At 32.5% G+C, this 22,372-nt stretch overlaps 1 protein-coding gene across 1 annotated transcript; it reads right to left on the bottom strand.

The window, feature by feature from the left end:
* Positions 1-1,923: 1,923 nt before the first annotated feature.
* On the bottom strand, positions 1,924-21,305 carry LOAG_18181 (hypothetical protein; the record flags this gene model as incomplete). The annotated part of the gene is made up of 16 exons (XM_020450847.1): positions 21,045-21,305; positions 18,524-18,684; positions 18,047-18,151; positions 17,861-17,928; positions 17,367-17,500; positions 16,610-16,773; positions 16,185-16,282; positions 15,956-16,057; positions 15,603-15,731; positions 15,090-15,200; positions 14,231-14,411; positions 13,521-13,628; positions 13,095-13,253; positions 5,215-5,337; positions 2,306-2,518; positions 1,924-2,133 (listed from the first exon to the last, which is right to left on the bottom strand). Exons 1-16 carry the CDS (start codon positions 21,184-21,186, stop codon positions 1,924-1,926), a joined length of 2,208 nt encoding a protein of 735 aa, XP_020305428.1. The 5' UTR covers positions 21,187-21,305.
* Positions 21,306-22,372: the final 1,067 nt, after the last annotated feature.

Raw genomic sequence — 22,372 nt, 5'->3', positions numbered from 1 at the left:
CCTGATGTTCTTACAAAAAAAAAGAGATGTTTCTTTACTAAAGTGAAATCTCATTTATCAGAAATTTGGCAAATGGATACCACATATCCAATCGCTGGCATCAAAAAAAAATGAATAATTTGCGTCAGAAAAAGTGGCCATGTATTAATAGAACCAAATAACTTTTCTACATCCACATAAAATATGCATGAAAAAATATGCCGTACTTTAAAAATTCATGCTCCCCTAATATTCAAATGTTACCTTCGAAATTGGATCTCTCGAAAATAACATCAATTTGAAAAATTAGTACTACTGTCGTGACTTAACTTGACAAATTCAAAGAAATTTGATATTTCCAAAATTAAACTTCTCCAAAACTATGATTCACTAAGCAAATTCTGAAAATCTTCTTGTGAATTTTTTAAAAGAAAAAGCAGAATCTTTGTTAAATTATTCATTTCCTGATTTGTTATTCACAATAAAGGTGGATGGCTATAGCTAATCATATTTGTGTTATTGTTGTTCTTACTGTTATCATGCCTTCAGATGGAAGATTTCAGAAGTCTGTTGTAGTTAAAAGAAATACTCATTTGTATTAAGCAACCCATTACATTATTTCATCCTTATCCTCAACTCTGAATTTGAAAAAAACAGCGGGAAAACAAGTGCTGCGTAAGCGCATTTGTACTTCCATTGTAACAGTGCATCAAGGACTCATCTAGATAGGCCATCACTTTTGTATTCATCTATTGTATTTAAATTAGCAAAGTAACGGTGTAATTATCTTCTCCAACATATAATGCACAAAATTACACTACGACAAGAACGGACCCTTCAACAATCAAAAGATGCCCCTTCTTTTTCCTCCAATCGATCGATCTCCCCCGTCCCTATTATTTGGGAACTTCTGCAATATTTCTAGCAGAAATCTAATGAATGATATTGAATTAGAAAATAAATTGAAATATCTGACATCATGCGTTTAAGCTGTATTTCAAGCAGAATAAAACTCCCTGAGGGAGAAAACTAATTTTATAAATTATTCAAAAAAATTCGATTTCGCAGAGCAATACTGTCCAACCTTTTATCAAGGCATCAAATTACAATACCCTCCCGCCCCCTCTCCCCAAATTCCATACTTATATCATTCAAATCAGCACACACAAGACATCAAATACCGTAGCTAGAAAAACTGAATGACCAGACATAACCACAACCAACTCACGGAAGTATTATGTCACATGATAACTCTCCAAAATGAAAATGCAAGCCATTTTCGACATTCATGGCTCAAAGTTGAATTGAGCCAATAATATCCCGGACTTCGAAGTTAACATTTGGGCAACTTCCCTGATTTAAAAATGGAAAAAGAAATTAAAGAAGGTGTATGCTTCATTTTCTGTTTAGATCCTTTAACACCAAATGATAAAAATTGGCATTCAATACCAAACTAACATAAACGTTCCAATAGTGAAACGTAAACTTCAAGACTTCAAGATCATACGTATCTTACGTCGCAACATTAACTTCAATACATGCTGTCATTTCGAAAAAATAGACTTTCGAGAAAATAAACTTTCGGATTACTTCGGAATGACTAGTTGCAAAATTCTCAAAGAAAATAATCTCTAAATCATCAGAAAAATCTTGAGAATATCGGACAGACCTGAGAATAACTTTCAGAAATGAAGTTTTGACGACGCGACCATCGCATTGACTTGACCTTCGGAAGAAAAGATTACATCCTCCCAGCCAAGGTCAAGCATATGAAAGGTGACAGGGTGAGTCTCTTCTACCGGATGACTGATTTAGGCTTCTGCCAGATGACCGATTAGATGTAACAAATGTCATGTTCTTGAATTTTTGTTTTTTTTTTTGTTGATAAAGCCGCACATTTCTTACAGCAAGTAATTCAGAGAGACATTTACTAAAAAGAATAATTTATTTCCAACTATGATACAACGGATACAGGAAATTATGACGGTTTAATTTTAGAAATGTAAGGATAGGCTCAGAGGTGATTTCTCTTCCTGTATCTTGCGGCACCAAACTTCGCAGTATTTTAGGTTGTTCGGCATCCAGATCACCATAGCTATAATCTAACAGTTCGAGTCGTATCCTCAGCGTATCCGCGAGAAGCGTCATTTGGACCTGACCAAAAAATGTTTGTAGTAAAAAAAAATATATCAAATACAAACGAAAAAATACTCGAACTTCAGTCATACTTTTCAGAATCTCAAAAACCAACTAGCACTAATTTCCACCTTGTACCGCATAACACACATAAGCACAGTAATTTATAGTCTAATAATGAAAGATCTACATCGTTTAGTTGTGCTTTGTACAAGCTTTGGATAATTTGTCGTGGATTGCTATCGCCGAAAAGTTCAGTATAAAAGCTTGGACAATGCTGCTGCCATTGTCCTGCTTCCATTTTCTCGAAACAGTGTACAATCCAAAGTAATACTAACAATCGAACCGCTTCCATACAATGACGTTCAACTCTTTCGTCTTTTAAATATACGACACCATGCTGCTGAAAATTTCAAACTAATCAAAATCCGTCGAAGATTTTAACACGAATCGAATAATTTGAATTTTTTGAAAAAAAATCTTTTAGCAAAAAATCTTCTAACAAAAAAAATCTTTTAGCAAAAAAATCTTTTAATCTTTTAGCATGCTACCATCTGCAGAAGTTTTGGATCAGTAATCAGCATTTTAATTCTCAATGGTTTTAGTAAGTCTTAGAAAAGTGAAAGATAAATAAGCTGATAAACAACAAAAGTTCCATGTCTAAATTCGTTAGAAGTATAAAGTGATTCAGAAAACGACTAATAATCTTATCATTGCATAGAGAATATTGGAAGATTACACGATTTGGTTATAAAGTTTTTGCAAAATGATACATTTTGTGATGATATATGAATATGTGAATGTTAGACGCATGAGTGATATTATTTGATGATAGGATGATAACAATACTAAATGTTATAGATTACATCTTACCAAATCAGAAGTCCTAGTTGCATCAATGAGCAGAAGAGTTGACACTACGATTAAGAAAAGCAAAGCAAATGAATCATCTTTGTAAAAAAAAGAAAATCGTTACTACATTAAAGAATGAAAATTAATTCACAAATGAAGTTGCTAAATTCAGCTTGCCAGATGTCCACTTATTATGCATTTACGTAACATTTACTTTTCTTCTCTTCAATTTGAAATGAAATCTTATTTAGAATAAAATTTTAAAAACAATGAACTGAGATTTCTAAAAATCTGGTAAACAAAAAAACTTTTGAAATAAAAGTTTTTGGAAAGATAAAAAAGCAATAATTTTTGAAAAAAGTACGCTGAAATTAAATATAAGGGTCATGGTTCAACGATTAATTTTTAAAATCACTGCTGCTCGAAAAATTTTGCAGTATTACTATTACAATATCGCTACCTTTTTTATGACTAAAAAGTAAAATAAAAAGTCCCAATCATTTAAGATATGAGAAATATAAAAAATGAATTCTGAGATGCATGCAATAAGTTTGAACAGAGGAATACTGAAATTAAAATGTATTTCGAAGAACTGATAAATGCTAAGAACGACAATTCCTTTAAACTTTGATTATTTGTCCTTGTCGTCATCAAGCGAGCTGAATGAAAAAATGGAAATCCAAGAAATTCTGTAATGAAGTTAGTGCTCAAAATGAGAAATTTGTGGAATGACAAGACAAGGAATTTATCGTTTCAATCAATGTTTAAATTAAGTAAAGTGGCTAGTTAAAAAGGCTGGCACTATGAGGCACTTTTTTGAAAGATGATCGATTATCGTGTCCAATCTACATCTTGACAACAGTAGCCAAACCCTTTGTCACTGAACTTTAGACAGTCTAAATACTATACGCATTCGCAGTACAAACTTCCTTTCTTTTCCTGTCGAAAAAGAGAAATAAGAAGAGTTCTATACCAGCCAATACATATATCACGTACTGAAATATGATAAGAAAGTGTTTAAACGACATATTGAACAAGAAACTGTGTATGAAACAGGATCAAAGAAATGTTCTAGTAAGCAACATTATATTGAACATATCAGTCCTGAGAAATGTTTGTTAAAATTAAACAAATCACACTGCATAACAGTTTCTCTTCCTTTTTTCAAATAAATTATTCGAATATAATATAATCATCAATGAATACAAATTCAAGCACTTTTTCCAACATTTCAGCCACACTAAATTATGATAAAAATACGTCAACGAAGAACTTTTCTAGTACAAAATTTTTATAGAAACCTGACTTTACACGCTCGACGATTTAAACTTTCAACGTGGTGTTTCACCAGTACTGTTTTTATGATAAGTAAGAATTTTGAGACTGTCCATATATTCAGCATAGTGAGTCTTCATAGCAAGCATAGCTCTGGATGTATCCGATCATTAGAACATAACAACCGCTTTATCATCCATTTGAATTTTATCTAACAGTTATCCATTTTTTTTTTTTTTATTGTCCATCTACACGCCACTCGAATTGTCAAAAAAAATTTTGGTAACTACGTGGGTGCATGAAATAAAGAGTTTGATATTTCACTAAAAGGAATGAGAATACCCTTTCTGGATGAATATAGTTTTTTGATGTCCCTGGGTATTTAATGAAATGTTCATATTTCTCTTTCATTGAAGGGTAAATGAGTGAAAATAATTTAAATAAATGAACAATATAGTTTAGTTGAATCCTTTTTAGATAAAGACGAAATTTATTCTACTTTTGAGAGAGAGGAAAAGGAGAGAAAACGAAAAAGAAGAAACGGAAGCGACTGCGGAACTACTCTTACGATTAGGTTATGAATATTGAGGAAATTTCTGGATTCAAATCCGCATTTAAATGGACAGTTGAATTTAGAATAAGTCTCACAAAGTGCACGACTGCTGAAACTAAATAGAAAACTTTTCTTCAAAAAGACTAAGAAATTCGACAAAAATTTAATTTAATACGAGATAACACTTGATTTTAGATTGAATATTAATAATAGATGAAACTTGGTCGGACTGGCCATTCAGGTTCATTTTTGGGAAACAAAGTTTGGAAGAAAGACAGGCGCTCGTTTATTTGAATTATACATTTGCGGAAAAGCTGAGATGAGGAAAAGAAAAAGGAATTGAATGATGTTTGTTTTGAGCCTCAATTCTCAACCGGAATTTAAAGAGTTGTACAAATCCCGTAGATTTCATAACATACCAAATCCCATAGATTTTGCAAAAGGCTGATCGCGTACTCTTCTTTATTTTCGACCTTCGTGGATCCATCGGTGAAACTCCATTGCCGTACAAACTCATAGCGTGAAAAGACTCGTCGGACAGCCTGGAAATGATGGATTGAAGAAATCTTTTGATGACGAATAATGAAATGTGTGATATTAAATTTCATTTCATATTTTATAGCATGCTTTGGGATACTTGAGAAAAGTCTAAAATTTATTATCTAAATCGATGGTATAATAAGACAAAGAGTTATGATTCGGAAAAGTTAAACATATTATAGGAAGTCATAATTCAAAAGGACCGAACTTATTGAAGTCTTTTTTTCAAAAATAAGAAAAGTGAATATTAATCTTGGTAAAAAACAATGATTACAGTGATGATCCTTCAAAATAATAATCCCAATCATAGTTATTTATTATAATTACAATGGTGTAATTGTCATTGCATAACTTTGTGTTCGAATACTCACTAGCCTCCCAGACATGACCGTTTTAAAAAATATCATTTAATTTCTTTTTTCTTCCATATGTATTATAACAAACGACATGCCATTACACATTTGTTAATATTTTTTTGCACGTCTAATCTTTTTTTAACTCTTCAAAAATATTTTGAAGTTTCGAATTATTTTTTAAATGTAACGAAAGACTAAACTGGTCTACATATACATTCTTTTTTTCTAATTTATATAGATTTCTTTTCGCAGCTGCATATCATTTGCTAAGTAGCAAGTGTTACGCAAGAATCATGCAGAATTCATTTGCTGATCTCCATCTGCCAGTAGAAAGGAAGGATGTTTCCCCTCGTTATTGCAGAAAAAAATTGGAAAAAAAGGGAATAATCCAAGAATAATGACAATAAACATTTCTTAATCTTTTATTCATTCAAAATTACCGAACAAACAGTATTTCTATCTTCAAAATGTAACAAAAAGAAGCATTTTAACATGAGCTAAACTTTTGGAAATATTAGTATTGCAATAAACTATGCTATTATTTGCATCAGTGAATATTTAATTCCTTATTTATTTACTAATTCATCACCATTTATCGGTCTACTTACCATATATGCCAAGATGTATCCTACCAGCTTCTTATTTACCCAATCGCTTACCTCTTTTGTTCAACATTTATTATCGGTTTTCTGTAAGAAATACTTCTTTCCTTTTCCCTAAATCTCGTGCAATATAAAAATATGAGAACTTTCTACAGCTACACTTCTTTCTTTCATAATCTGGAAAAAGAGGAAATAAATAAAAGACAAATTCCCCGTGTCAGCAGAGTGCACAAAAACGGAAATATGCGACTTAAAGCTGAGATAAGTCCAAACAGGATCGTCTACTATTCACGGAAATAAGTGATCCCGGTATGTCATCAATCAGTAATGCGAAACGTAGATAATTTAATATTTTATATTAACGTGCATAATAAATCAAGTTAACTTAGGATATCTCTCTTTGGATTTGACAAGGCATAGCAGATATCTCACGTTACTTTGATATTTGCTGTTTGCGTTAAATTTATTAATATTTTTATTTGTGACGATCAAAAAGTAATTAATATTTTTATTAAATTCAAGTAGAGAAGATCTCATTTTTGAGTACTAATAAATTATTCCCTTTTCATTGGCAACAGCTTTATGGATGACTTTCTGCTACACCTTCTAAATGATTTTTTACTGATTCTCTAGTTAAGCGATGTCTTTTTTTTCAACTGCTTCATCATCTTGTTTCGCCATTTAAATTAATTTCTCAATAAATTTTCTAATTAATTCGAAACATTCCAAACTAATTAACTGGTCGTTGTCAATTTCATTCAAACAATGTCTGGATTATGCGAAATGATCATACGAACAGCCAGTTCTCGATACATGTCTGTCTTCATGACGATATTTGTTAAACAGAAATGATCAAAGAGAAAGGAATAAGGAATAAGGAATAAGGAAGAGTAATACTATTAAGCGAATCCAAATTTTAACTTGAAACGATTAATGTTTAATGGAAGAAACAAATAAAAGGATCAGTTAGAGTGACCTGTCCACACATTATCTTTATCAGTGGATATGATAGTAGAGAATATCTAATCACGTAAGATATTTTTTAAATCTTGATAAGTGAGAGAAAAAGTTAGAGGCGTGGCATTTCGGAGCCAAAGCTATAGGCGGAGCAGGATTTCCTGTAGGTGATGATGAGGAGGAGGGGGACACAAGCACCAATCGCCCTTTTATTGGGTACATTCCTGGTTTCTGGTACGTCGTGGAATGTTGACATTTCTCAGTGAATCATTTCAGTCCTTATGAATTACTGACTCTCGAACTGCAACTTCCATCTGTTCAAACTGGCAAGCCAGCAGCCTTTTCATTTCGCGGATATTTATGGACTACAAATGTTACCTCAAATCAAAATGGGACCAAAATAGGTGCATGCTGCTTAAATAAGTTCATTCTACTAAGGAATTAAGTACATTTTTAGATCATAAAGATTAAGTACAAATCAATCAACGACCACCTTTCCAGATTATGACAATTAAAGGCTAGAAGATTTTTATCTGTCTCACATCATTATAACAGCAACACTTCATGACTTCGACATTCCAATCTGTAAACAGTCATTTAGCAAAAAGGCAAATGAGAGGTAAGATGAAATGAATAGGAATGTTCGAAATGTATAACGAAAGGTTGCAAACGTTAGCGGTAGCAAAAAGTGAAACAATAAATATTAATATTTCCAAAAGATGTTTTGCTACCGGTGAGAGGATTATTATTACAGTAACAACAATATGTAATTTTTGCTACGACTGCAACAAGTGATAAGAAGAGTAATTTATGAATAACTGTTAAGAGATGGTGTGAAGTAGTTCCGCTAGTTGCAACAGTATGGATAATCATAATATTAGCATTCACTGTATAGTAGTACTAGTACTAATAGTAGTAGTACTAGCAGCAGTAGTAGAAGTGGTAGTGGTAGCAGTAGTAGTAGCAGTGGTAGTGGTAGTAGTAGTAGTAGATCTTACACAATTAGCTTTTATTGTGGTTTTTTACTCCGACTACTTCATAAATCATTTTGCAAGATTCGCAAATCATTCCTTCTTATCCAGAAAAGAGAGGAAAAAAAATGTTTTTTCCAGTTGAACAAAAACCTACAACCAACTCTGATTGCTTTTTTGCTTGCTTTTTCTGCATGAAATTGTTCATAAATTATGTATTATGCCTGTTCATTTCAAGCTATCCTTGTTCGCAGACTAGAAAAATATTCCCCTTACACTTATCCCGCAGTGTCTTAATTGAGAGTTCTCAAATCATCCATTCCTCTCCGTCTTTCTGTGATATCCTTCATTTGTAAATAAGAGCTTACAAACGGTAAGAATGAGCACTTGTTAACATAAATGACGATGGTTGAATAGGTAAACCAAAGATTACAAATAAATCTACAGACCATATTACAACAATCCCACTAGTTGATCGGTTAATTAACTAAGCCATATTGAAGCATAATAAAATTAAGTGCAAAGGATGAGTTCTTCAATCTGTTCCATCCGAAATTCCGTTTACCAGTAAAATTTCATTTACTTCCTTTTCTCTAAATATCAAGTCTGTATCCGCCCACTTATTCCACCTGGAAAACTTCCTTCCATTATTTCGTTTTCTCCGTGCTTCGGGACTAATTTGAATTTCTTTATTCATCTAAACTTCCTTGTTGCAGCGAGAGTGCCATGGTCTCAGTGACACTATTTGCTAGGGTAGTCACAATAGTGATGCTAACAGCTAATGCGAATGCTCTGGTTTGTTATGAAAATGATGAATCTGTGAGTGTTTTAATTAATGACCATAAATTTGATGTAATTTATTTCAAATCAAATGTTAAATGATAAAACTTGAATTGTAAACTCTAACCAGCCTTGATTAAAATGATCAATCTTCTCATTTGCTGCTCAGGGAAAAGTATACGAGATATCAAATGAATCCTGGGATTACTGCGTGTTCATCCCGGATTATGAAGAAGGCCGAGTGTTCGGTGTTGGTCCAGAAGCAGATTGGACAAAAGCGTACGACGAAGCATTTAGTACATCGGACAAAATATATCAAGTGCTATCCATTTGCCTCCTAGAGGTTTGTGATAGTTGATCTTTTAAATGGCCTACTATTACACCGATACTTCAATCCAATAATCAGTGATGGATGAGAGCAAAGTACCAATGAATCGGGGCCAATAGTAGTTCCACTCCAAAAAAAAACAGTGCACAATTTGAGTCTTTCTATCATTTCTCCCTTTCACTTTTCAGAAATATGATTTCGGTCAACTAAACCCAAAAAGCGTCATCGATCCATCAGAATCGGTAGAATTCATTTTTCGATGCATCTGCAGCTATGATCGCTGTAACAGTGCTACTACATTTAGCAACTACTTGAAGACGATCAAACTGGATAACGCTAGCAGCAGTGCTAAGAACTGAAAAAAAAAGAATTAAGAATATTTAATTATTTCATTCCTGTTTTCCATTCTTTTTCTTCATATCATATCAATTGTTGGTAAATTTAAAAGAAAAAAAAACATAGACAACAAGTTGTTCAAACTTCCAACTGTTCAGAATTCCACAAAATTTTCTTCACACAAGAAGAAAACTCAGAAATATTACTAGCACCTAGCAGTTTCAAAACCGAACTTTCAAATTCCCGGAAACTGTTCCTTTTTGAAATATTTCAAATGAATTTTGCATAAGAAACGCTTTCAGCACAATTTCATATCCTTACTATTATTCTGACATGATTCAATACAGTAATTTATCAATTACTAACAGGATAAAACTAGGCAGTGAATTGTATGGTAATCTTATTGGAGTGCTGCTTTTTGACCTTTTGTTTTGCATTTTGTGACACTTTCTATTGTTGATGGCATTTTGTTCGCAACTTTTCTCTCTAAAAGATCTGCAAATATTACAAAATATTTCTATTTACTGATCATAATTACTGTTGTCTCAGTATCAAGTAATTCAAAGTTTGCTTCTATCATTATCCTGACTTTCTTTTTCATTTTACTGGCCAACTTAATGCGATCTCATTTGGCAAAGCACACATCCAGAGTTTATTGTTTTGTTTATTTGTTAGCTTGTTGTTCATTTAGCAGAAAATTTTCGAACAAATTTAGTTCGCGTTTCTTCATCAAATCTTCTGTGTTTAGTGCAGCAGGATAGTCTCTTCGGTGTTGTGAACTATTTACTGCCTATTCAGGTTGATCATTTCACTTTCCGAATAAAGTTTTTAATGAACATTATCCGGAAATTCGAAAGATAGCATAAGAATGCTTTAATTTATTTAACAGTGATCTGCTATAAACCATTTAACATTTTGCATTTTTTTAGAACAGGGGTAGAAAAAGAAGTGAAGACCTTCACAAGTGTAAATTTAATCGCTCCTCTAACCTTTTATATCTAATCATTTATCAGGAAGAAATAGAACTATACAGAAAAGGTATGATCAAGTTTTCATTCCCTGCTGAATGGAAGAGAATGGTACCTATACGGACTATTTACTGGTTCTTATAATGCCAATCGAATATAAGTTTCAACTTATACTTCCAACGTCCAAGTGCACCAAATCTATTAATATCCTTTTGCAAAACTAATTTCTGTGACAATGATTTTTGCCTGAATAACATCATGCAAAAAAAGTGAAAGTAGCTTTGTTAACAACTTAGTTAACACTAACCTACCCGGAAAAAAATCTGAAAAATGACCAATTTGTTCGACAAAATTTCAAATTCATATGGTGATTAATTTCATATGAAAAAGTAAAAAAAACTCTGTTTATATTCTCAAGTCATGCTGCTAATATCGACCTTTTCAAAAGCCATCAAAATTACCTTTACATCACGTAATTATTGAATATACTTGGTCATAATCTATTGGAAAAGAAATTACATCCAAATAAAATCAGCTTGACACGTCTAATAGGAAAGAAGAAATAATTTCCATTTGCAAAATGTTATTACTCTTTTCCATTCACTTATGAATAATGCAGAGATTTTTAGGCGACAAGCCAAAATTCTAAAATTCATCTCATTGGTTCAGAAGTAAACATTATTTGATTAGTAAATGAATCGACTAATTAATAAGTCTGAGATATAAGTAATCTCTCGAAAGTCTCAAGACTTTCCTGTCACTTTAATCGGGAAATAGATAAAACATAGATAAACTGAACTTTGTGACTTCAATCCTGAATTATTGGAGGTAATCTACGGTGTATATGACATTTCTTGAGATGTGTCATTCTGTCGTTCCGCTGGCGTCTAGTAGAACAACTACAAGAAATACTTAATCAAATCGAAAGATTCAACCAAAGCAATGAAAGAATTAGAATTAAATTTGAAGATGACGTTGGCAATCGTCATAAAAACTATAAAATAATAAGTGGAAAGCTGAGGCAAATTTCAGCTTTGGAATGAACTTGTGACTCATTAATGAAAATGTAATTTTATATGTTGCTAATATGACTTTAAATGCAGTTATCATTTTATGTCCTGTAATAAAGGAAATGTAATTTGTGAAGTAGAAAAAATGGAAAGCCAGATTATGTCAAAATCAACGAATATTACTACACACGAAATATTTGCTGGACAGCCAAATTTTACCCTGAATATTTTTTTTCGAAAAATGCCAATAACACGAATTAAGATAAGGTGGTAGAATTTTTTTTTTAAGATAAGGCGGTAGAATTTTCATAAACTTTGACATTAACATTTTGCACTTTTAATTTTAGAATCTCTCAATTTATCAAATTTGGATACTGCAAGGGATTTCAAACACCTAGACGACTGAGATCATTCAAACCGACAGAGACTTTTGCATTTACAGAAATTAGAAAATCTTTGGTTTTCCACTTATTTTCCACATTATTTCGAAATGGTAACAAAAAGCTAAATTACCGGAGTAGGATAACTCGTCCGGTAATATTGTAGTCAAATGAAACACCATCAATGAAGAGGTAATTGAATAGCCGAGTGGAGAAAATTTCTCGTTCCTAATTTATTTTAAATGATTTGAGATAAGAACTAACAGTATATCCTATACAAATGGATAAAATAACTTGAAGTAGGGTCAAAGTATAAAGAAGTTTGATGAAGGAAAAGAATGTGAGGTTTTAATTCTACAGCTACTGCATTGTAAAATTTAGATGAAACCTATTCTTAAATAACAAAATTTGTTCAAGGAAAGATTTTTGAAAGGAACTGCTTCCTAACAGAAGGATATTGAGAGTGATAAAAGTACCGCACTAGATAATATACTGTGTGAAGGTTTCAAGCGATATAAATTTACCTTGAGAGACATCAACAGGCATCGCTACTACGTATTATGTTATAATAGATATGTTACAATAAAGGAAGGCATAGCTACACAAATAAAAATAATCCTTCCGCTATGCTCTCTATACATGGTAATGTGAAAGGTGAAAAAAGAGATGAGAAAAAAGAATTTAGGAATAAATCAATAACCCAAATCCAGCTTTTGAAACTGACATTTGGTGCCATTAAAAAAGTGCTACCTAAATATCTATAGAAAAATAAAATCTATATATCGATATCGATTTATGAAAATTATTTAGATAGCTCAAATGCTGCTTAATGAGATTGAAGAGATGCATAGATAACATCTAGGACTGAATGAAGTATTCATCGTCTCATCCTCTGCACATCTTTGGTTGAAGACCAGAAAGCTTTCATCAATCACTTTGAGATGGATTTAATCAACAAGATAGCGATTCTCTCTTATCCCACAATTCAATAAGAGCTGTTCTAGATAAACAGATTTTCAGACATGAGGTCAATTATTCAAAGTAATTTAAATTAAAGGTCAAAGGTGAAACCTCTGCAGCGATCAACGCATTCGAGCAGCTAAGAAATGGTATTCCACGTATGAACATTAAATGTAATAGAGAACTGAGGAATTGTTCCAAACAATTCGAACTTCGCTTTAACCCTATTCTTCGCCAACGTTGATCTGATACATATAATGATTGAAGAGCCTAAAATGTTTTCGCTTAGGAACAAATCAATCATTAAAATGTATAAGTCTCCAATAATTTCTTTTTTTTCCCTCTCTCTTTCTCTCTTTGTGGTAACCAACTTTTAACGAGTAAATTATCAGCATGATTTTCCATCCTTTCCAAATTAGAAATAGGTAAAACTGGAGAGGAGAGAACCTCAAATTGTATCCATTGTTAACACGTTATTCAGCTAGTCGAAATTCCTTAAAATTTAAGAATTTAAACTTCATAGTCAACAATTCATACCTTCATCTGAGGAGATTTAGGGGCAAGTTGATCTCTTGCCCAAGCCATTAGATCTCGTGTGAAATTGTGTAGATGTTTTCGTCTACTTTCCCAGCTGCTCGGACGTATCTAAAAGAGCCTAGTTCAAGTTCCAGATGTTACACCATTATTAAGTAGCCTCAGGGAACTAATTCATATCTCTTAATTTTTGACTCCTGAACTATTTCCTGTCCCATGATTTCGTTTAAAAGATACCCAGTAAAAGATAAAAAAAGAATAAAAAAATAAAAGATACCCAGTTTCGTGCGTCAATCCATCTATTAATCCTTCTTGACTAAACCGATGATTCTCATCTACCTAGTTCGAACTACTTTTCAATCTTTGTCACCATGAAGCACTTCATGTATTCCCCGTGAATGCTAACGTTGCTTGCCTTCATCCGTACTATGTCATCTGTCAAATTTATCCCACAGAAGCATAGGATGCTACAAAAGAAAACCATCCTGTTGTCCGGGACAAAAATCATAGGGAATTAAAATTTCAAAAGAAGTTGAAGACCTCGAACTACAACATCTAAGATGCATCAAACGGTAACCGATATCGACTGATTGCCCCATTTCAAAGGACCACTATCTCGACTAAATTCAAAGTCCTTCTGATAACTAATACACTCAGAGATTCTGGAAAATGAACATTTAAAAAGTAATTTATAATTGTCCAATGAAAGGCACCTGATCAGATCCAGAACGACTGAAGCATGCAGCTAATGGATTATCCATATCTGTTTCTAGTGATTTCCTCAAATTTTCATTTGTGACAAACGAACAGTAATCATCCTCGAACCATTCCATACTTCGGGCGGATGTCGCCGTTGAGCAACGGTCCTCACTAATCAGATTTAAATTATTCCTCCTTAAAAACATTAAATAGCACTTTTTTTTCGGTATTCCACTGTCTTGGCATCATTTCTATACCTTAGGAAATTATAGCGTGATATACTCGTTGTACCACAAATCAATTTATATTTCCTGATTCCATGACAACCTTTAATAATGCACTTACTTTTTATTATAGTGCGGATAAAACTTTTTAGAATATCCAAAGCAAATGACAACAATTTTTTCTGCTTAATCGGTAGTTTACAATTTAGATGCCATCCCCTCCAAACTTCCAAACGTGTAGTTACCGATACAACCAAAGTAAAGACTTGAACTATTAATTTGCTGACTTAGAGATTCCCGGGTAAAGGCAAAAAGATCAAATATAGCTGTACTATGCCAGATCTCTTTGTTCCCAAACTATCTGACTTCCTGTAGGATATTTAGCGGAAGTACTGGAAGTTCAGTGCGACGTCCTAATGCACCTGCAAGTCCCACAACGCTAAATATTATTCTCTCAAATACGGCTCATAATATACTGCTTATTTGAATCTGGTCCCAATTATGTCATCATTGAAATCTTGACAATCATCTGACACCGTTTAAATTTATTCATGTATTTCCTTCTCGTTTCTTTCTGTAAGCTAATCACTTTTGAATTTATTATATATATCACTAATCAGTCCACCGCTGAAATACAAGCAAACTTTACCCAATAACAGAATTTCTGTTTGTCGTCAATGTACACGGCACCATCATATCGAGAGCATCAACTTCGTTCGACAATATCTCTATTCCAAAAGTACCTTTTGCACCAGCTGATCTATACTAATATACGATATAATATAAGCCAAATCAAGCGGGTAGATAGTAAGATTTAAAAACAGATAACAATGACAATATTCACAACTATTCATATTCACGAATAATTATGAAGAGAAAAGAATTAAATCTGTAAAAGGTCAGACTCGTGAACTAGGAGAAAAAGTTAGAAGTTAGGGTAAATAAAATAATACTGTTTTCTTTAGGATTTTCGTAGCTACTAATCATTCGTGACAGTTAACAATGCAGTAACCTCAGACTACCATTTCAACCTTTGTTGATTATTAACTAACCTGACTCACTATAATTAATTGCAGAAACAGTCTTTTTTTCTTTAAAAGTCTCTCTGCTCCATTCCAAGAAGCATAACCGATTTCAAGAAATTATGATTGAAATGAGCAACCTAATGGATGACTGCAAATCCAGCGTTGAAATGGTTCCTCTGCTGATACCACTATCAGTCATCGACGTTATCACATGATCTACTGATGATATCGGTGAGGTAATGGATGACTGCACCAATTCAAGCAGTCTAAAAATTTCAATTATTTCTAATGAATACTTGTACTTTAATATTTATACTCATGAGATACTACTGGTGTACGAGAAATGTCGAGTATCCTTTGATATGAAAATATCCCGATAAATAGCAATTTCCTATGTCTGCAACCACCCTTTTCGATTATGCTGAATTTCATCCAAACTTAAAAGGTATGATTTTCAAGTTAAAAAGAAAAGAACTCAATAAGCACTTACCCACCCGATGATGCATTAGCAATTAGTCGTTGTCTCAAAGACGGAAATGACTGAGAACTACGTTCGCTCGATAGTGATATACTGTTGGTTCGAGTCGTAAATCTGCAAGACAATTCTAATCTAAACCTAAGGTTATCTCCAGTTCAAAGACATAAATGGAAACAGTCTCGTATTATTACGAAAAATTTTTTTTAAACCTGAGACTGTCCCGTGAAGATAACCAATTTACCCAGTAGTAATTTGATAAAGATGCTTATAATCGACCATAGAGTTTTTCTGGATGAAATCATTACCGTCCAAATCAGTATTTCTTTCTTCTCGATTTGGCTGGAAGTTTATAAAGATGAAAAATGAAACATCTGATAAAGTGTATATATAAAATCACTAAAGACCTCAAGTAATGATAACCGTCATGGGCTATAGATAGGTAACAAGAGAACGCACCTATAAAAGCCCCCTTTAAAAGTTTAGAAAGTTCAATCTTAATTTTTTGATTTCTACAGCAACCTTATTGTGCCTAATTTTTTAGAAAAAATAACTACAGAGCAAGAAAGTATGAAATAAAAAGTAAATTTGGCCAGAAACCACAATCTAACTACATATAAGAAGTTTTTCTTCTTCAAAAATTCAACCCAAACTTCTGAAACCACCCACTAAATCTAACTGCATATAACCAATTGCATTTTCATGACTCCTTTGGTCCTCTTTATTTACATTGCAATGATCATCCGGTTCTTCAAATAGTCTTTTGGCAGCTCGAAATTCGGTCATATCCGAAACATCAGATGATACTGAATAATAATCACGACGTACATCATCTAGAAATAAACTTTAGTTTTTAAGTTTCTAAATTAAGACATACTTATGATACAGATTACCCTTCATCCCATAATTCCTAAATTTTTCAGCGATTTGCCTAATAGCAGCAAAAAACTATCTGCTTCTTCAACATTATTACTTCCTAAAAATTAATCATAAAAATAAAAGAATGAATCATTCTTCTTATCGCTCTCACTCCTCAAACAGAAATGGAAAATCTTATTCAGAAGAGACTCTGTAATCAAGCGATAACACGATCACATCAAAGTGCTTTGAGAAATTGAGAAGCAAAATAAAATTGCTTTTCAATCAACACAGAAATGAGTTAAGCATACAATAATAACAAAACACTCTCAATATCAATTAAGTTATGATGATCTATGTCTGAGAATAAAGTTGAACTCCAATCTTCTTAGTAGGACTTCCCGACTATTCAGCTACTATAATTGGGCACTGATTTAACCTAAGAATGATTTATTTTTAGAAATGGAAAAATCTAGTTCCTGGGCAACTAGTCATTAATTGAGGCCGAATAATGAATCCAGTTCTTTCTTGCATACTTATAACCAGTGAAAATGAAATAAATAAATACCATTAAGACAGAAATCGGTCTCCTCATCCCATTGAGGGTCATCCCAAAGTAGATGTAACGAGGCAGACTTTTCACTTGAAGTAAATCCCGCATTATGAGAACTTCGTGAGGTCATGCTCGCCGAATGATTCTGACTGAAAAGTTATGGATCCAATTTTTTAAAATGCTTCGACAGAACTAGATTTATTCGAGTTTCTGCTTTATCGAAAACATATGTCCAACAGGCAAGATCAAGTAAGCCAAAAAAACACTTCAATATATCACTTGGCTGGCTAAGGTTCAATATAGTATAACTGATAAGGAAAACTGAGTAACTAAGTATTGGCAAGTCTCAACAATAGACATATTTGGGCGATTGTGATGTCTCCAGACTTGTCAAATATAAGAAGCCACAACGAAAAGTAAGCAATAATCGCTCGATAATACCCTTTGTTTACCATTATGCAAATATCATATTTGCTGACATATATTAAAAATATGGCTAGAAAACTTACTTCTCTGAAGTCATATCTGATCGCTTTCTCGAATTTTCAGCTGAGCCATCTGCTTGTCGCAAGTGACCCTGAATGGATAAAATTCAATGCAGCATACTACACATATATATTAATATTGATGCATTAAGATTAACCGATCACTTTACACAGATATTCATAATTTAAGTCATAAAATCTGAGGCATGCCGAAGATAGTACTGTTGTAAAGATATGACTGTCGCAAATGCTCTGTTCATCACTCGTCAACTCTCCTGAGCAACAGCTATCATATTCATTACTGGTTAGGTATGACTGAAAAACAGAAATCCAAAAAGAATATGAAGAAAAATTCAGTAGTTTAGAAATATTCTTCAAACTTATTTATCTCTTCATATTTTTTGCTGAGGAAAGTGTAAAATGATATAACAAATGATTTTTTGCTCATTGGAATAACAGTGATCAAAACCATTTCAGAACAGCGGAATATCACGAAACAAAACGGCAAGGCTGATAAAGAACTACTATTATCAGGTGAAATAATGATAGAATTCAGAGTGCTATAATACCAAACTCAAGTATTGGTTCTTCGAAATACTATTAAACGGAGTGAGTTAAATCGCTGAGTTTAAATACTATAAGATTCGTAGCTCGAGAAATTTCATCGTAACTAAATCTAGAACCAACCATTCTTGGATTCAGCAAATACGTTTCATCACGTGCAAGTAAGTCAAAACGTGCTTGTTCCAAAATTGTCCAAATGAAATTCCTTCCCAATAATCGCGCACAAACTCGATACATCATATAAGAACCAACCGAAGCAACCAGCAATACACCGCTTGTGCGCACTAAAATCTGATTATGAATGAAGCTTCCAAACTTGTATGACGAAATCTAGACTCTATATCTAAGCCCGATATCTATCGCAGGAGTTCAGATTTGATCTAACTTGCTAAAGCTGCATTTAATGTTATGGTAGTTTGAACATATATGTGCTTACGTTTTAATTTCAATTTAGCTTTTATAACAGGGAAATTGTATAGGAGCAACTTATAGGCAATTGCGCCTCATAGATTAAATTAACTTAAAATAAATGAAGCATCCCATCTTCTTCTTCCCCTCCCGTTAAAACATCAAAGACTAAAAAATAGAGAAGTTTATTGATTTTGTCATCTATAAGTCTCATTTCGTCTTTGAAAGACAAACGGGGATATGATCTTTTGAGAAATACATCATCAAAGAATCAATGATTTCTTAATTCCTTATTTTTAAATTTATTCGATCAGTATTTCATCCAAATGATACTAAAAAAGATTTTATTGAAAAAATGACCGGGAGATTTACAAGAAAAAAATGAATTCCAGTAGTTTTATTTTCATTGTATTCTTTTCGAATTTTGAGAATAAGTTGTTTTCCCAGAGGAGTAATTAATTTATCACTATAGTGAGTGAGAGATGTTGTAGTATTCGAATACTGCTTCTGCTGCTTTTATAACAAACATATTCAGTTCAGCAGAAGCAGAACTGAATATGTTTGTTATAAAAGATAGAATAAATGTTTTTCCTTCAATTTTGAATTAAATTTACTAATACCATATTACTAATACCATATGCACAAGTAAACCTAAGCTAATGGTCATCTTTTTGGTCACTAACCAATACTTCGCCCAATGTCTAACCAATGCAAAAACTATTTTGGGACGAATCAATTTTAATAACTGAAAATACTTTTTTTCCTCTTTATTAAACATATTGTGTACTACCAAAACAGTGTGGAACCAAAGTTCTTAAGAAATAGATTAAAGCTTTCAAATAACAAAATGATTCTATTCAGACAATTTGAAAAAAAAGACAGCCAAGGACAGGAAAAATGGAAAAGTAAATTGTGAAGCAATAGGAATTGAATGAAATAATTACAGTCTATTGTATTTCTTAAGTATTGATATGACTCATTGCCTACTTCATATCATTGAATTGTTAAACTTTATCACCGCTTACCTCTATTTTTCACTTTAAAAGATGTTGTACAGATTTAAAAAACGATCAAAAAATCAGCTTCCAAGCACTGCATCAATTCGAGACTTTAAATATGACGGTGAAACATTGGATTATACTGAATGGTACAGCAGAGATTTAAAAGGACAAAATGGAGAATGTTCGGGAATCAGTCATGTACCCGTCCATTGGGAGAGAAGATTGAATAGTTAGATTTGTGTCCACGTCCTATGATTTTCGCATGCTATATCACAATAAGTAAATTATTACACATAGATTCAGAACTTAAATTGTTAATTTACAGTTTAAACTAATTGAAGAAACAATCTCCTCCCAGAATTCATTAATTTAAATGTCCAAGCCCACTACTAAGCTACACTACTGCGCCTCTTGCATGCCTTTAAAGAAGCTATGATTCAGTTATTATTTCTTAAAACATATTCAAACTTTCTGGCCGGATATTATTCCCGTTCAAGAACAACGTGTTCGTGAGAGAGGGCTTTTCCTGTCGATGACTGAATTGTATCAAAATGCAATGAAATCAATTAGTTCAATTAGATCATCGATAATTCTCATTGTAGCATGTTTTACAGCTGCAATTTCATAGAGAGACTAGTTTTTTTGGGAGCAAAAATTATAACTCAAATTTCATTTATATTCACCTTTGGCACTTTACGATTTATTGGAAATGAAACTATTTACTACCACTTAAATTAATTATTAAGTGCTAATTGGTGCTCTCATCATCAAAGTACTATATGGACCTTTTCAAGGATTTTTCCGAATGATGCAATACAAAGTTATTTTAAAATGATCAATCTGTTTAATAGAAAAAAAATTTGCTCTATTTAAAAGAATTATTTGAAAAAGAAAACAATTTGCATCGATCAAATAGTACTATCAAATAGTAATGTATGACAAATTTGCAAAATAAATATTACACTTCAAAATGACCTTACAAACCTTCACCCTTGAAAAAAAAAAAATCGACATGGGTATTCAGCAGAGCTCGGCCTTAAAACTGAACAAAAAAAATCATCTCAATTAGTTTAGTGGCTGATCATACTCCTTATCATTTTCTTGTCCTATCTTTTAGCAAGTTCTTCGAAAGTTTAATTCCAATATATTCATTTATTTGACGAATTATAAATTCTACATTTGTTTTCAAACCTTTGAAATTTGAGAAACACCGGAAAATAAAGTAAGCGACTTACTGAGAAGAGCGATATTACATTTGTCGGTATCAAAAGAAATACCCATTTGAGAGAATACAATTTCAGGTGGTCCCTGAAGACGTGCCTCAATAAATAATACAGGTAGTGAACCGGATAGACTTTTCATTGGTAACAGTGACATTTTTCCCTGAGCGCAGTACCAGAAATGAAATGAGCTTTTCAGTTCACAGAATTATAAGAAGTACTAAACAATTGTAGGCTCGAATATTTGGCGACATTTATCAGTATCATTCACTGAAATATTTTGTAATAATTACCATTTTACACAACTCTTAGCCTACATAATTTCTTTTTAAACATTCATTTAATTGAAAAATCGTTTCCAATTCATTGCATATGCAATGAAAAAAAAAACTAACTTTTTTGTTTCTAAAAGATAAAAAAAAAGAGAAATCCTGATAAAGAACCAAAGATTCCAATTTGCATATGCAATGAATATACAAATTCCAACCAATCTCTTTATGCTGTATCGATTTTGAACAGTTCAAAAGAAAGATTTGAAAATTTAAATGAGAAACGTTAGGAAAGGTAAACTAACTTTTTTGTTTCTAAAAGATAAAAAAAAAAGAGAAATCCTGATAAAGAACCAAAGATTCCAATGGATATGCATGCAATCAGTATCGATGATCACAACATATCGCTGTTTTGAATGTGACAATGAACAATCACGTATGTGACTATTAATTACCATGTAGGTAATAATGAATAATCACGTATGTGACAATAAGCAATAGCTGTAAATGACAAAAAAAAACAAATGTACATATGTATATAGAGTTATTTACATTTGTGAGCATTAGCCAAGCAAAAAAGATTGGTGATAGGCGCAACGCGTCAATTACTCCAATGTATGAATACAAGAATATTTGATTTAATATTTGTTAATTTGTTAATTCAATTCAAAAGAGAAATAAAAATCAAATCCTAGCAAACAATTTCAGGCAATCAAGCTTACATAGCTGAATTGACATGTGACTGTGAAGTGTTAGCTATGTGTTTACGTTAGCAGATGCACAGAACAGACCTGAAATTAATCTAAAATTGAAATCTTAAACACCCAACAGTATTTTCTTATCTCTTCTGATGGAAGGCCTTAATTTCCTGTGATACAAATAGATAGCTTTTCACGAGAATTTCGTGTAATCATAATGGAGTGGAAGAAGGCAGTAAAAAAATGTAAACATTGCAATGATTCATCAGAATTGTAGAGCTCTCTCTCTCCTTCNCTCTCTCTCTCTCTCTCTCTTCTCTCTCTCTCTCTCTCTCTCTCTCTCTCTACTACTACTACTACTACTACTACTAACTAC

Source organism: Loa loa (genome assembly GCF_000183805.2).
Source record: "Loa loa unplaced genomic scaffold supercont3.218, whole genome shotgun sequence".
NCBI lineage: Eukaryota > Metazoa > Nematoda > Chromadorea > Rhabditida > Onchocercidae > Loa > Loa loa.
Note: the sequence above shows the minus strand (reverse complement) of the source record. Positions and strands in the feature narration are given on the sequence as shown.